We start from the raw sequence: 16,776 nt of genomic DNA on the forward strand, positions 1-16,776 counted from the left end.
CGAGTGCTGCTTGATCGAGGCAATACACATAAAATATATGTGCAGTGAGCACATGTCTCCCTTCCTGGTGCGCTGTGCCGAGGCTGCTCTGCGATGAACGCTAAGCGAACTCTTCCGGGCCCGCACACCCATAGCGTGAAGTGGACGGCAGCAAGTGTTCGTAGAACGGAACCATGATGCATTTGTCCGGCCGTTTGGTGCAATGTGGAATTTCACGGTGATGGCTGGCGCGGCGCGCTAGCCAGCAACGCGAGACGTATACATTTTCATCTAGAGGCTCGGCTGGAGGAAAACAAGCTTTGGAACTGGTGGTATGGCCTGCTCGGAGAATAAATAGTCTAGTTATATTTTGACCAAAAATATTTAAAGGCTTGCAGCCTTAAACTCTTTTCAAGAGCTTAGCCAACTGGGCTAAGTATGCATCGGCCGTTCACCGTCATAGGCCGAGTATTTTTGTGACATCATCAGCCGAAGCAGCGCAATACGGCCAGACGATTATACTTCCAGCTCCAGAGCCTTGGGAAGCACGCAGCGAAGGCTATGCGCCCAGTGCTGTGCAGTGCCCTATTACCTTGTTACCAAGTGTGGTGCGTATTGGGGTTGGGGCGTTGAGTATTGTGCTCTATCTGATATTGCCCTCGAAATGGGATTGACTGGGGTTTGCATGGCTATACATTGGTTTTAAAAGTATTAATTTCTTATCTTCTGTTTCGCTGAGCCGCTTCGCATCATGGGATATTCCCTTGGGGTATCTATTCCCTCGTGACACCGGGTCTTTTGCATATTGTTTGGAAAATGTGAATCATTTGAATTATCAGTATGATCCAAACATGTCCATGAATGTTGAGCACTGCACATTATTTAAAACAATGTCAGAAGAAATCTTAATTGTTCTATTCAACCATAATAATGTTGTTTCATGGAATATTACAAACAAAGGTGCTGGGTTATCTCTAGGCAAGGTAATCCGAGGTTATTGAGTACCCTCCTACATCATGACAGGAGACCTATAAAAAAAATATGAGCATGTAGAGTTTCATGATAAGGAAATGTTGCTGGAAACAGCTTCATGTGATGCATATGAAGTTCCAGCCAGGAGTGAAAACCTGATTTTTTTCTTGTGCCTGCTTGAAAGGCTGAAATTGCTTTCTGTGAGCAGCTGTTTGTTATTGCTCAAGCTTTATAAGCTGACCAAAGATATTGGAAAAAGCATCTTTTCTGTCCACAAAAGGGCTAACTTTGGTATAGCACTAAGCACAGGTTGTATATGCCTTCCATGGTATATGCACAGGTGGTCATGGGGCCATTACAAGCACAGGACCTATAATGCTGCAAGATAGTGTGCTTGATGTAGTCAGGCAGCATACAGATGCCACATTGTATTAATGAGTCAATGCAAAGATGGAACCAACCAGGATCTAGTGGAGGCTGTGTACGCAAAAGCATCATCATATCTCATTCCAGTAGACCATTTTTTTAAAGCTTGCAGTCACCATTGTGAACAAATCTCCCCTCCCCAGTAATCAGCAAGTGGTGCTGCCTGTGAGGTGAACCTGTGTTGTAGACTATGATGGGTAAGATATTTCAAAGTATGATGTCTGACTTTGACATTGACATTGTGATTCACGATTTGATAACAATGCCCATTTAGATGATATGCCAGAATTGCTTGGCATTATCCTGTTAGCTTCTGGTGCTGTCTTCATAATGACAGTGTTCAGGCGCATGACCAGTTTGTTTGGTTAGTGCTGCACAAGGTGTCATCCTGGTTTTAGTCATCTAATAAGATAAATTATTGAGATGTGCCGCATTAAAACAACTTCATTTCTGTTAGGAGCCATGAAGCAATGAATAGCCAAGACCTGGCTGACCTGGCCAGCCAGGTCAACACCCATGCAACAGCACCAAAACCTGTGAAGTGTCAGCTAGGTGAGGTCTGCTTCAGCTAGGTCCATCTCACAACAATCCATGGAAGCAAATGAAGGCCTGTCTGCCTCTGAGGATGCCACGACTGGCGCCGCAAGATCGCCTGCATCACCACAAAGACCGTCAGCTGGAGTCAGCACCGAGTTCGTCACTGGGGGAGCTGGCGGCCGGCGCGCCAGTTCCCCGGGCCTGGCCGTCTCTGGCTCGGGCGGTAACCTGGACGTGAGCTCGTCGCGACCTCAGCAGCCGGCCTCGCGGGTGCTGAGCGAGGGCCAGGTGACGTCGGATGGTGCCCGCGACTCCCACAGCCGATTAAGCGTAGGCGAACGGCCCACGCCCAGCCAGCACAGTCTCGGCCAGCACAGCGTCGGCGAGGACGTGAGTGTCGAGTGTGCGCGCGCCGAGGAGGGCGAGGTGGCAGCCGGACCGCGTTGCGCACCGCCACCACCGCCGCCGCCGCAGCAGCAGCAACCTCGGCAGCCGCCACCGCCGCAGCAGCAGCAGCCGTCGCCGCAGCCGCCGCAACCACCGCAGCCGCCGCAGTCGCCGCAACCACCCCAACAGCCGCCGCAGCAGCCGCCAGCACAACCGCCGCCGCCACCGCCACCTCCCTGCCGCTGCGCCGACTGCGCGGCGCGGACCAGCCAGCCGGCGGCGACCGAGCCAGGCCCGAGCGCAGTGGACCCACAATTGGAGCTGCTCTGCCGGCACACGGTCGATATGATGAAGCTGGATGGCGCCAGCGAAGAGGAGAAGCTCCAGCTGGTTCAGTGGCTGCAGACAAGGGTGCCGGCCGGCGTGCCTTCGCCGCCGGAACCCGCAGAGCCATTCCCCTTTCAGCTGCTGCCGCTAGAGATCCAGCTGCACATTTTCTCATTCCTGACGCCGCGCGAGTTGTGCACGATCGTGTTCAGCGTGTGCAAGGAGTGGAACCATATCGGCAAGGACCCCACGCTGTGGCAGCACCTGTCGTTCGAAGCGGATAATGTCATCTCGACCAACGGGGTGGTGCGGGTCCTGTCTTTCAGCCCGCTGCTGAAATCGCTCCGGCTGGAGGCGCGGCGCCACGTCGACAAGATTCTTTTCCAGGTGGCCGACACCTGCAAGCAGCTGCGATCGCTCACCGCCCGCTTCTGCAACGGCCTCAGCTCCGTACTGCTCGAGGTGCTGGTCAAGCACTGCCCGGACATCGGGCGCATCAACTTCGAGGGCTCGCGCTTCGACGACCCGGGCTGCATGTCGGCGCTGACCGGTCTCGGTCGGCTGACGGCGCTCAACGTGTCGCACTGCCTGCGCCTGGAGGACGCCGAGGTGGCGGAGCTGGCGCGAGCCTGCCGCCGCCTGCAGGAGCTCAACGTGGACGGCGTCGGCTATCTGACGGACGGCGCCGTGCTGGACCTCGTGGAGCAGTGCGGCGCGCGGCTCACCTCGCTGGTCCTAGACGGCGAGAACCTGTCGGACGCCGCCTTCAGCGGCATCGGCCGTGGCTGCCGGCAGCTCGAGGTGCTATGCATCTCGTTCGCGGACGGTATGACGGACGCCAGCCTGCCGGCGCTTGGTGGCCTGCGGGGCCTGCTGCGGCTCAAGATCCGGCGCGGCCACCAGCTGAGCGCCACGGCGCTGGCTAGGCTCTTCCTAGACGAGAACATGCCGCGCCTGCTGCACCTGGACCTCAGCGAGTGCTCAAATGTTGACGACTCGACGGTGGACGCGGTCACGGCTAACTGTCCTCTGCTGACGTTCTTGGCGCTCAGCTGGTGCTGGGACATCACGGATGTCGGCCTGGAGAAGATCGTTTCGCGGCTCAGTTTCCTGCGTGCGCTGGACCTGGTGGGCGTGGTGCGAATAACGGGCCAGTGTTTCAACCGCATCCCTGAGTGGTTGCCCGAGCTGCGCTACCTCAACTTGGAACAGTGCTCCGACATCCAGGACGTGGTGGTGGAGCGGGTGGTGCGAGACCGGCCGCAGCTGCAGGCCCTCGACTACTACGGCGACCGGGTAGTGCCACGCCCGGCCGAGATGGAGGCCTGGGCTGCCGAGTTGGCTGGCAGCGACCGCCAGCTGCAGGTGCCCGTCACCATCGATTTCGTGCTGCTGCACGAGGACGAGGACGGCGCGGCGTGACGTCCCGAGGTGTGAAGGGCGAACGGCGAGTCGCACCGACGGCGACCATGTTGCGAGTTGTTATTGGTCAGATCTCAGTGCTGTAAATCTAAGAGCGTTGCTAAAGCAGGCATGTCACGTGCTAGATTTTTCAAGGTCAAGCTCTCGCGAGCGTTCGCGGCAGCTTGCGTTTGTTACGTTTGTTTGCTGTGGCGTTGCGTACAACAGTTCGTGAGCAGGTAGCTTCAGCAGTAGCGACCTCCGCCGCGACAGTGCCCCGATGAGGCGTTGTATGTCAAACTCGACACCACTCGGTAAGGAAGACCTGGCATAGTCCCGTGCTCAATATTTGGGCCGTTATTGAGGCTGTAATTAAGGCCGTTATAAGTTATAATGTAGGCTGGTTATTTTAGTGAATGATGGACGGTATAATTTGAGCCATTAATAAGGCTAATAAATGAGCCGTGTAACTGAATCCGCATGACGCTGTTTTTAAGTTTTGCGTTGATGTCGCATTTCGACGAAGTCTTTCGTGATGCAAAGCTATGTTCGGGTTGAAATACATAAAACGCTGAAGTACATTGGTGAAAACGTTCAGGCGTTTCGGAAACCACAAGCCATTTGTCAAAACAGCACCGAATGAAGGTGAAGAGGCCATTCGCTGGAAAGCTCGGTTACCAAATGTTCAGATGTGCAGATAACTAGTCCCGAGACAGAACGCTACCGCGTAATTAAACTGGTCTGCTTTACTGGGTAATGGGGAAGTACGCGTGTCGTGTTTACTGCAAAACGTTTGGCGTCCGCCTGCCAAGGATTTCGGTGTGGCGCGAACTTCATTCCAGGATTTCGGGAGGAACATGTGGGAAACATGCACATCACCTGTGCGTGGGGCATGTACCAGTGATACAATGTACCCACGATATGTCACTGACTATCTGTCGATGATCGGCTGACGTAGTTTCCACTGAATCCAGAAGTTGGCATTTGCGTTGCCTATGTACAGCCGGTGAATTGTCAAACACCTGAGCAACCGAGACCGAGGTGGCAGTAGTCGTAAAATAAGCAGTGATAAATAAAAAGGGCTGACATTTGTGGTGACGCAGTTACGACGAGTCGCGATAAAGCACCGACAAGCCTGTTTGGTTATCATATTGCAACTCACACAGCTTGCTTATGGTGCGACCCTCTGTGACGAAAATAACATAGGCACGGCCGTCCCCACCATGTGATGCGGTTTACCCCGGACTGGGGCAAGTTGTCCCGTTTGGAAGGAAGTCATTTAGAAGTCATTTAATAAAAGACGAAGAAGTGCTCTTCGAACGAAGAACATCAGTCCTGTGTTCGCTAGTTTTAGCAGGAGGGATTTCGGAGAAAAAACTAACAGCTCTCCCTATGCGCCCCCATTAATTGACCTTTGCACTATAGCTTGCTTGGTGACGTCGCTTTTCCAGTACTTCTTAGTTTACGAAATATCCATTCTTTCATTGCACTCTGACCTCTTGTAATGTCACGACAGCGCGACCGCATTATCATCTCGCTGCAAGGTGCCGCTTTCCATGGGTTAGAATGAGAATGAAATAAGAAATGCGATGGGAGTAAATGAGACGGAAACACGACAACGGAGAAAAGCACAAAGTTATTCCACAAAATAGCTTTTTATTTTCAATACTTTGCGAAAAAATTAGCAGTTGACATTTGGAACGGAAATTTTAATTCCCGAAGTCGTTGGAAATCCCAGGTTTTGGTCATTGGGTGAACCAACGGCGTAGTGTCGCAAAATGAGTTCGGGAGCCGAAACGTGAAAAATGATGAAGCCTTTCTCCAAAATTCACCAACACATGGCTTTCTCCCAGGATTTAGCCCGATTTCGCTCAAAGTTGGAGGGAGGGGGGGATGGAACCCCAGCCTCGGGCTGTCCCTTCCCCCAACTGCATAGGGAACTTCACCCCTGCGGTGGGCCTTACCAGCTGGCTTTCCCCTCCCCAGTCAACTAATTTTAAAAAGTGACACCCCTACCTCGGGAGTCCAAGGTTGGATGTTTTCAAGTCTTGCGAGCCTTTTAAGCTGACAGAATAGACTGGACTGTCTGTTCCAGGGACCCCGCCACTTTCAGGGATGGCCATGTTCCTAAACTCCAGCGGCTACTTCACACCTGGGAGGCATCAAAACAGGAAACCCGCTTAGAGTCCATGGATTTTGCAATAATACTGTCAGCGAATATAAGATCCAGAAGAGTGTAGCAAAACTTCACAACAAGGATCAAGCACTACCCAAAGGATGGGGAAACCTGGTGGAGGTGTTGAGTACTAGTAAAGGGCTTCCCTTCAGATGTCAGCTGATGATCTGTCTGCGGCTGCAGACAGCGTAAGAGCAAAACGGCAGTTGAAAGATGGTAGTTCAAATGTTTGTGGGTGCGATGGTGTGCTGCTTCTGATCGGTGCTCATATACATGGTGTGTAAACAAAACGAAAAACTGTTACTGGCGCCTTCAAAAGCAGTAAGTGTGCCTTGTCGAACGTGTGGTCTGACTACCGGGTAAACATGCAGTCTTACACGGGCGCTTGCTCACGCTGCAACATTGTGACGCTTGTATGCGATGTCTCTATGTTACATAGATCGGAAAGCAGTGAAGCATACATTCTATTAATATTATGAGCATAGCATAGCATACCATAGCATACCAAGTCTCAATGCAAGGATCCGCAAAAAGACAACGGAGGGCCATCAAAACGTCCAAGATCGCAGTGTCCGGTACAGTGGTGCAGGCAGGATGCGAGGGGGGAGGGGGGGTCGGAGGTCGGGCTCTTCGGGACCGGTGATTAAGGGCCCGATTTGAGAGCCCAAAGGGCCCGAAAAGCCGGCTGGAGGTCACATTTCACTGGCTCAGCCCGCAGAGCCGGGCACACCAATGCCAGCTAGAGAGCCCTGTGCGCCAATCAGGGTTCCCTGAGCTGATCAGCGCTTATCTTTCGGTCAGACAGCACCGGCACCGCAGTCTGCTCCGTGTTGGCATGTGCCTGAGGGTCCCTTTCCCACACAGGGACAAAGCCGAGGCCAGCGATTTATGTTGGTAGGGGCTCCCACCTTTGATCAGGGGCCCACAGTACCGAAACAGGGGGTACTGTTGGTAAGGGACCCGATTCGGCCAGAGGCGACGTTCGTAGAGGTCTGGAGAGAGCCTGGAGGGTCCATCGGGACCAACGATCAAAGGCCCGATTGGCGGGCCTAAGGGCACTGGCGACTAACTGGATTCTTATTTGGAGGCGCCGACCTGCGGGATCGGGTTAACTCAAATGATAGTTAAGAATCTTTTGCGACCTTCAGGGACCCCCTGAATCGATAAGGGCCTTTATGTCGGCCAGAGACCACCAGCACCGAGCAGTTGGCTTCGTGTCGTCCTGAACCCTGGGTGCCCGTGCCCAAAAGCAGGAGCAAGGCCGGGGCCTACGATTTGCATTGATATGAGTCCCTGAAACAGTAATCGGTGTCCTGAGTCGGTCAGGTGCCCACAGTGCCTTACAGGGACTCATGTGTCAGCAGGTGGCCCCGGGTTGGTCTAGGGCTTTGTTTCAGGAGGCCCGAAGAGAAGCCGAAGTGCCCCTCAGGGCCGAAGAACAAGTGCTCGATTGGAAGGCGGAAGCGGCCGACATGGGTCGCGTTAAGGACCCCCCCCCCTTCCACCTCCCCCTCCAGCCGTAGGACCGCAGTCTCAAATGTAAGGCCAAGGGCCTTTTTTATTGATGGAGGACGCTCGGGACAGTGCGGGCTTCTATTTTGGCGAGATGTCGGTTTAAGCCCTGAGGGCCCATTTCCCAAGCACGAAGAAGGCCGGCCCCAACTTGCATTGATCGTGGTCCCTGAAACAACGAGGGTACCGGCCAGGGCCAGCTGACCTAAACCCCATGACAGGTCAATGCGAAGATAGAAAGGTATTTACGTGTCTAACATGATGACGTCCCGAAAACGCTGTCACACTTAATGGTTAGATGCATGATGTATACTCCTGAATCTCGGCGGCATGTTTTCTCTGATGTGTGTCTCGGTAAATATGACGATGCACTATGCATTTGCCTATTTCTGGTCCAGGTTTTCTAGCTCCCGTGATATATGGCGGTGTTATGACCGGAGTTATACAATGGGAGACATCTGGAAACCGGACCTTTGAGTGCGAATGTGTGAATTCATATGTTGTGTCCAGGAATATGCTGTTCGTGATATCTCTGCTGCATGGTTATCGTCGTGCGTATATGTAAGTGTATATCCTCCCTGAATCTTGTACGATATGTTATTGCTGCATGGAATATCGGTAATGTTTCGTGAAAAGAGAAACCTTGTTATCTCGATAATTGCAACCATGGCAGGCAGCAATGTTTGCTGCCTTCCATATTTGCTCGATCTTTGCTTGAACTCACGCTGAGCTCGCCCCCAAGGACCAACTTGCACGCGACAAGTGATCTGTCCGTCGTTGGTCCGGTGCCAAACGGCCGCATCGCTCGAGAGACTTCCCTGCCCGACCGATGAGAACATCGTCCACGCACCAGACAGCACGAGCTGGACGACAGGCAGGTTGGCGCCACTGAAAGGAGAGAGCGCAGACGGGGAGTAAGCCGTCAGGCACGACCTTTCATCTGTATTTAGCTAACACACTTCTTCTTCAACGCTTGCAATCGGTCAGACTCACAGTGTACCAATCTCATTGGTTCCAAAGTTGCAAGTACATGTCACTGTGCACACGGCTTTGGTGTCTGGTTCGTCACTGCGCATGCAGTGATGTGACGGCACTGTCACTGCCCGGTGCGATGGGCGCAGTCTGTTGTTTAGGTAGACGGGCATGGCACGCTTAGATCGATTTCCGGGAGAATAGCCGGGGAAGGCCGCCGGATGGGTGTGGAGGAGCTCCGGCTGCGCAGCATGAAGCGCAGCTCCCGTGCCATCTCGCCACACAGCGACATCTGTGGACAAGCCCCACAACTGTTAGTCGGCCACGTTCATACTGCAGGGAGCGTTGTTTTTCTTCGATTGTCAGCTGCGGTTGCCATAACTGTAATGGTCGAGTAATTTGTTCTTTCAGACATTTCAGCCGAGCGTTGACGATCCGACATGAGTCTCCATGGCATGTACTCAGCTCCAAGAGCGAAGACCCAATTTGTCGATTGACACCCGCGCTGAATTATCAGTGTTCAGAACTCAGGTGTTCAGTTTTTACGGTTCGGAGCTCAGTCGTTCAAGGCCAAGCAACGAGCGCACTACGTTATGTAACAAAAGCTCAATATAATGGCTGAGAGCGGCTCTGATGTGACGGCCTCCATGCGCAGAACTGCATGCTGCCATACTCCATTGGTGACTATGACCATTGTTCGAGAGGTCATAAGGTCGCTCAGTCTATTTTTCCGAAAAACATCAGTCAGCTGCAGCCATCCATTTGCAGCTTTTCTTCGCCCTACGCAGTGTGAACATCAAACAAATGTAGGAACATGCATCAGGCATGGGCGTAGGAACAGCGGAGGCCATGGCCCCCCACTTTTCAAAGTGGGGAAGCAGCAATATTAACTGCCCCCCCCCCCACTTTTCATATTAAGGCTGCATTTGGCTTACTTTTGCACTACAATAAACACGCACGTCAATTTGCCTAGTTCACCAGCCATCTTTGGCCATCACTTAGTGTTACAGCGACAAGGCCGACGCCTCAAGGCCTGGAGACTGCAACGCCGGCCGTCGAGGCTGTTGTTGCTATGACTTGCAAGCGTGCATGTTCATCACCATATTACGTAGTTTTCGTATCAGTTATCAGTTCGGACAGGATCTTGAGCATTTTAAGACAAACATGGGTTAGCCATGTTAATACAAATTAGGAACCCCATTTCATTTACAAGGTACGGTCAGGGAGAACTCAATATCTCTGAAGAACACAGAAAAACACGGAACTGGGGTCTATGTGGCAATTATTGGACTACCTGCCGTGATCAGGGATGTTGTTGCGTCAGTGAGGGTTCCTGTGCTTTGGCCTCTGGATCGACCTTGAGATCCCGCTCCGTGTTACCAGAATGATAGCCAGAAAACACTTTGCGATCGGACGGAATGGCCCTTCAACCCTTGAACGAAAACGTTAATATACCGCTGGTGTTCTACTTAAGAGATCCCTTGCCCCGAAGGAGATAAGGGGTCTCATTATTGTTGATTAGAGTGGGGGTCTCATTATTGTTGAATAGGGTGGGTCGACATGAGCTTAAAAAATGAGCAGGGTCATGCCATGTTTGCCTGAGAACATTCATTTTTCAGAATGCATTATTGAAACAAATTACATCAAAAGGCTTGAGCATGCCAGCCCGCAACCTCGAGGGCAAGCACAAGGATGGTCTGGGCTGCATCTTCCGTAAAACCAAAAAGTTTCGGTCACTGCAAGTGCGACCAGACGGCGGGCGCCGTGTTAATATGTCTTCTGGATAGATAAATGGCTGCAAAAACACGAAAAATAGTGATTCTACGTTCACTCTCTCAGTTCAACCACCACATTCCAGCTCCACTTCGCGGTGCTTTAAGGGCCAATCCGTTCTTTTCGTCAGTCAAAAAATTGCACACGTGAAATATGCACACAGACTGTCCTCTAGATGTAGGAACTGATGTCATGAAGCGTTCAAGGATACTTTTTCAGAAGCGTCGTCATTTTCGTCCACCCGTTGGCCACAACTTAGTATTAGTTGCTAGACCGACGCCGCGCGGCCTACGAAGACTGCAACGCCTGGGGTCGAGGCTTGTATTTCTAGGATTTTCGAGTGCGCATACTCAAAATTACGTCACACAACTGGTATTACTAGCCGATTAAAGTGTTTAAAGGTAGTCAATACAGAAGCGTCATCATTTTTGTCCACCGAGGGGCCACGGCTAAAAGTTAGCCACTGGGCTAACGGTCAGCGGGCCATGAAGACGCCTGCAACTGTCAGGATTCTTGTTTCTAAGATTTGCGAGCGCGTATTAAAAAACACGTGAAACAAATTGTATCAGTGATCGATTTTGGCTGAATGGTATACATTTTCAGACAAACATGGCTTGGCCATGTTAATGCACATTGTTGACCACTCGATCTACAATCAAATTTTCACCTTCAACTTTGGATCAAACATATCGATCTACAATCTACCTTCGCAATGTCCTCAATGTCTGTGGAACCCGGACAAAAACTTCTGACAAAGCTTCTGAATTATATCGGCTTAGAAAGAGTCAACTAACCATTGTAAATTAAGAGCACCGGTGATTTACTCCATGCAGTGGTTCATCGCCTGATTTCTGCAGTTTATTGACGTCAAAACACAAACAAAATTGAGCTCACGGTAGCTTCTGGTTTCTGTTCTGGTTACAAGACAAAAACAACCATAAAACAAAGAAAACGGTGTCGCTTGTTAACAAGCAAGCTATATCCCGGGATTTCTGAGGATCACCTTAAGATAGGCTTTTGTCAACCTCGTGTTCCCTCTTGGCAAGCCCTGGCTACGCCCCTGCCTACACGCAAAAGCAGATCAAGTCTTATACGTTCCATGATGTGCAATGAAGTGTCCGTTGGGCCAATTCATTCCTAAGGCAGACAACTTCCCGGAGGCTATTTTTCTGCGATGGTGTGGTGTCAGGGGAGATAATTCAGAAAAAGATGCTGTTGCAGGTGTTCAACACATGTTTCATACGCCATGTAGCAGTAAAGCTGATCCAAAAGTATGCAGCAAAGCAGCCATACGGTCAGTTTGCAGTCAGCCATGCGGGAGACATTCGGGCCAGGGCAGTGGCCACCGACTGCGACAGGAGCAGGGTCCAGATAGGGAACATATGACAGATGGGCCTCATCATGTGGCTTAGTTCTTAAAAGAGAATCATCAGTCTTACGGCTTTTGTAACATTGTTTCTAACAGTTTCAAGTGTCAGATATTGTTTCCGACTAAAATTCTGCTGCAAGTTTTATCTCTTGAAAAGCAGCTTGCGAAATGAAGGAGCAGACACATCTGTCGCACTGCAAGCCATCGATCCACTTTCAAAATTCTCATCAGCCTATATCCGGACCGTATTTTGGCGTCCACACTGTGAAGGCGGATGCTTCCTCGATGACCCAAAATGCCTGCCCGCTGGTGGAATTTTGCATCCCCGGGAAAGACGATATTAAAGTGGACGAATGATCTTGGAAAGGTGGATAGCCTTATTTGGCAAATGACAGACGAGTCGAATAAGCAAGATTGTGCACCAGCGAGAAGCAGCTCTAGATGCATATCTAGCATGGCAGCCATGCCATTTGAATAAAGAGCGATAACAATCTCCATCCCTAACCCCCCCCCCCCCCCCAGGTCATCGGGCTCGCTTTCCAGAGGAAGATGCTGAGGTACACCCTGAGCTTGCCCCCCACGTATTGAAACCTTCCTACGCCTGTGGCATCAGGCGAGAAAAGACACCATCAAGCTGCACCCTCCTGCCCGGGTCCTCAACTCGTACTGACATGTGCCGCCTGGTTCAGCTGACGGGACTTCCAGATGAACTCGCAGATGGCGATGCAGCAGGCAGCAGCCATGCCGGCCAGCAGGACCACGAACACGCCGCCCACCTGGTCCAGACCCAGTTCACTAGCCGCCGCCGAGCTCTTCTTGGCGTTCCGCTGCGCGGCAGGCCACCCGATGGTCAGGTTAGTTGGGTGAGCAGGAGGGAAGCGATTCCGGTTGAGCCCCTCATCCCTGAACAGTTCGTAATTTATTAAGCTGTGTCTAATGTTGGACATTATCACTACATGACAACGGTCCTAAGACACCACGGTTCATCTGCGGTCAATATGCTATTTTTCAGTGATTAGGGATCCTTTCAAACAAACGGTATCACATCTGACATAAACATCTCCACCATATTACGCATTTTAAGTGATCTTTATAATGTAATGGAATGTTTTCATGAAAACAGCTATGTTATGCAGCCCCGAGTGATAATCGTAATCGTACGTGGGCGTGCGTGGACCGGGTCCCAATCGTTACCATTGTGACGCAGGGAGATTTTCTCCAAGTTATCTACCTTATTGGATCAGTATGTTGCGTTATCTCATTTGTGTTATTGTTATCTCGATTGCATCAACCTAAGGTCAGTTATAAAGGTCACACCAAGGTCAAAACAAACCTGTGACCTTGAATGACCATGAGACTTTCTGCTTAGAAACGGTTATCTAGGTTCTGGGGACACTTTGGAGGCCAGCCTGTAACTTGACCTTGTCTGACCTTTTTTGGCCCGAATGTCATGAACAAGGAACATAAACTTTGACCTAAGTGATTTCACGTACAGGCCAATACACCCTGTAAATTTTGTGTCTCTAGCTTTCTTAGTTCCAGAGATCTTGGTGGGGTAGTCAAATTGACCCTCCTACCCGAGCGAAGGGTATCTAGCCGGCCATCCGTGCGCGTGTTAAGAGTCGATCTCCCTGCGTAATAAAACATTAATTCTGGTTTCTGGCATACCTTGTAACAGTAAATATGCCAGAAGCCAGACACCAGAAAACTTGGACATCCTTGAAATTGATATTTTCATATTAATTTATCACATGCCAAGAAGTAAATAAATAGGTAGATCACTCACTCCTAAACCACCTGTACCTCAAAGCTCGCTCCAGGATCAATAAGAAAGATGGCGTTTAAACATTTCTTAACCAGACGAAAGAGGCGTTACGGTTTGTTGCTATTTTCAAAAACATGGGTCACGAACCGCCTAGAAAAGTTGTGTATTCGATGGCTGCAGCTCATTTTTTCAAGACAGTAAATACAACGAACGAGTTGAACCGGCGTTCTGTCATTAATAACCTCCTGCGCCCGGCTGGGGGTCTGAGACAACCGCGCCCCGCCGGGGGGGGGGGGGGGACTTTCCCCTGGGATCTCAAACTTCCAGGCGCCGTATAAGAAAAAGAGAGATGTCGTTTTGAAGGTCCCATCAAATCATTAACAATTCATCCCAAATTTTTGACCTTAGGCCAAATGTAATGTCCCAGAGGCGATGAAAGGTCACAGATGATCGTTCCGATGCAGACGGTCAAAACCTAGGTTAACACACTACAATAGATATTAACGACATGGCCCCACATGCGTCAAGTCAAATCAGATCACCGCTCAAAATTGGTTTACCAGTAGCCTACAAGAACGATGCCTTTCTTCACAATCTCCGTCTGGTTAAATTTATTTTATTCTGTGCAGCTGTGGGATAATAGCATTCCAGACACCAAAATACCATTTTCAGGTGATCTAGAGAACAGCTGAACCCAACTTAAATCAAATATATACCATCCCGATAAAACATTTTGAAGGGCCAACTGGGTCTATGTGACCAGTATAGCACTTTTTGTGATCAGAAACAGCGTATGGGACATTCATATCTGCTCAAGATCGCGTAGGTATTGTCTGTATTACACAAATCCCTTCGACACTCGAAACATATTTGTAATAGACTGAGAGCATGTACGCTGGCGCACAAAATTAGACGCCATCAGCTTCACAGACAAACACGAAAGGTAGGTGGTTTTACGGTCGCATTCATTCATCTAGCCTTTCCGCGACTGGTAACGTGAGTCATTGACCTTAGATAGCCTCCTATGACCTTGTATGATCTATTGTAACCACATTATGCATTGCAATTATATATCAACATGTTTTCAGTGAAGTTTTTCATTTCTGCGTCCAAAATTACTTAGCAAAACCGCCTAGTTTGAGCTCAGCATGTGTTTTACCAAAAAGGTACCCACAGACATAAATCATGATCTGGGCCAAGGCCATGTGCTCTGTGATCATTTGATGGTGGCGCATGCAGGTTATTACTCTTTTCCTCATCTGTAACTCCAAAACTACGCAAAAACGCGCACAAATTTGCATCATTTACGAAAAATAGCAAAAATTGACCCGACTTCAGGTCAATGACCTGCGTTTTTCCAAGATCTGAAATATAGATCAATACTATTACCTTCTACTACTACCCCACTTTTTAATAATTGGCAGTGACCCACTCAAAAGTTGCGTGTGGTCATATTTTCTAGAGGCTGACCACTTTGACCTGGCCTGGGTCACTAATATTAGTAGATCAAGACTCCAATCTCGCACAAAGGATGCCAAATTGATGGATGAACAGATGCTGAAAATTTCTTGTCGCTGCGAGCGTTTGTTTTTGACCTATGCTCGAAAAAACGTAGGGGGAAGTTAACTTACCCGGACGGCAGCGGTTAAACCTCACCAACTGAAAGCCCCAGTAGTTACTGCTCAAGAAGCTGTTTGCGTTGAGTTCGCAGGTTACCAAAGCGAGCGACTAATTTTCTGCCGATTGTACCGAGTGCCCAGCACGGAGATAAGACAGCAACCAAACTAATCCTTGTTCTGAGACATAAACTGCACCTTTCCTGCAGGTTTCTAAACATCGCAGAGGTAGCAAAACTAGTTTGCCTCCATACCCATTCACCACCCGTGAACATCAAATGGAAGGTCATCCACCTCTTCCCGTCCCCGGAGGTGACGTGACTGTGAGCAGCCGCAACACTGTTGCATGTTGATGACACTACAGTTGCGTCGTTGTGTGGTCGTGGGCAGACAAAAGTGGCATAATAACTTGAAGATCACTAGTACATTGGCCCAAGCATATATATATATATATATATATATATATATATATATATATATATCACATTCGGAGCACTGCGCCGTGTTCGGCAGTCGGGCCAGACTCTGCTCCGGACATGCCTGCGACAGCCAATGTTGCTCTGTGATTAAGTAATGGATGTAGCTGAAGCCGTTAATGAGACGCGTATCAGCAACTTATCAAGCGAATTAAATATGCGCATTGCTTTCGACAAAAAGAGGTATCAGAACGTTGCACCGAATTGTTATCAAAGGAGGAGTTCTGTGAGCAAACAGGAAATGCGGCATAAGTGACAGCGGTAGATTTCGACTGAAAATTCATTTTCTTCGCGCAGAAGCCAGCCAATCAGATATTCAGCCAAATATTCAGATATTCCTGAGTCGTGTGCTGCCGCCAACACCTCATCGGTTGATGTAAAAATCAGCACTTCCATTAAAAGACGCAAACCAACTTTTTTGTACTTTTCTCTTGTTGTTGATCAGGCGCGTGCGATTTGATCGGTAATACCAGCTGCCTCGAAATCCATCTGAATAGCTCAGACTTTCAATTTTAACTTTTCCTGCGGGAGATATCGTACTGAACTCCCTGTCCACCCCTAGGAAAGTGATGCATTTCATTTTCCTTGCCTTTCCAACGCTTATGTTCTATGTTTGCAACACACTAATTTGTCAAAATCCTTGGGTGATGACTGATACGGAAGCTTGAAACACCCTATTTTAGAGGCAAAGGTCTGCAAACATCGGGGTATTATCCCGCAAACTAAACGAAACATTATACGAGATACCGCCTTTAAGCCTCTAGGCCCACAATGTTCGGGCTAAAACAGCTCAAAACTGGTACCTTTAGCCCGCCAAAGCTGACAACGGCCCATAGCACATTTGGCCGCCGTCATGACGACGGTGGTCGCTACATCTGCAGTTGCAGAAGTGAAGTGCTGTTACACAGCGTTGCCAGCGCAGTTTGGACAAGAAAATAATTAGAATTGATATCCTTATCATCTTATGTTGTCGGTGTGTGGTGGCATTGCCCAGTGCTATTACTAAACTAGATGGTGCTGAGTTGCACCAGGGTACGCTTTTGGAATATGCTCAAAAGGTGGGACACTCCTTTTAAAAGGCAGATCCT

The 16,776-nt window shown here is 49.8% G+C and overlaps 2 protein-coding genes across 2 annotated transcripts in view; one reads left to right on the forward strand and one right to left on the reverse strand.

The window, feature by feature from the left end:
• The first annotated feature begins 2,539 nt into the window (after positions 1-2,539).
• On the forward strand, positions 2,540-4,610 carry LOC119101236 (F-box protein SKP2B). Its single transcript, XM_037224539.1, has one exon. The coding sequence runs from the start codon at positions 2,647-2,649 to the stop codon at positions 4,048-4,050; it is 1,404 nt and encodes a 467-aa protein (XP_037080434.1). The 5' UTR covers positions 2,540-2,646; the 3' UTR covers positions 4,051-4,610.
• Positions 4,611-12,487: 7,877 nt separating this feature from the next.
• The window catches only part of LOC119100300 (glutamate receptor ionotropic, kainate 2-like), a 38,034-nt gene continuing 33,745 nt past the window's right edge, over positions 12,488-16,776 (reverse strand). The window contains exon 18 of the mRNA XM_037223406.1: positions 12,488-12,658. Coding sequence (XP_037079301.1) covers positions 12,488-12,658 — 171 coding nt within the window. The remainder of the gene's footprint in view (positions 12,659-16,776) is intronic.

Source organism: Pollicipes pollicipes, unplaced genomic scaffold (assembly GCF_011947565.3).
Source record: "Pollicipes pollicipes isolate AB1234 unplaced genomic scaffold, Ppol_2.1 Scaffold_4881;HRSCAF=5763_pilon_pilon_pilon, whole genome shotgun sequence".
Classification (NCBI taxonomy): Eukaryota; Metazoa; Arthropoda; class Thecostraca; order Pollicipedomorpha; family Pollicipedidae; genus Pollicipes; species Pollicipes pollicipes.

Bases quoted from the DNA above. Each gene is read 5' to 3' on its own strand.
- LOC119101236 (XM_037224539.1), top strand. From the start codon at position 2,647: ATGATGAAGCTGGATGGCGCCAGCGAAGAGGAGAAGCTCCAGCTGGTT.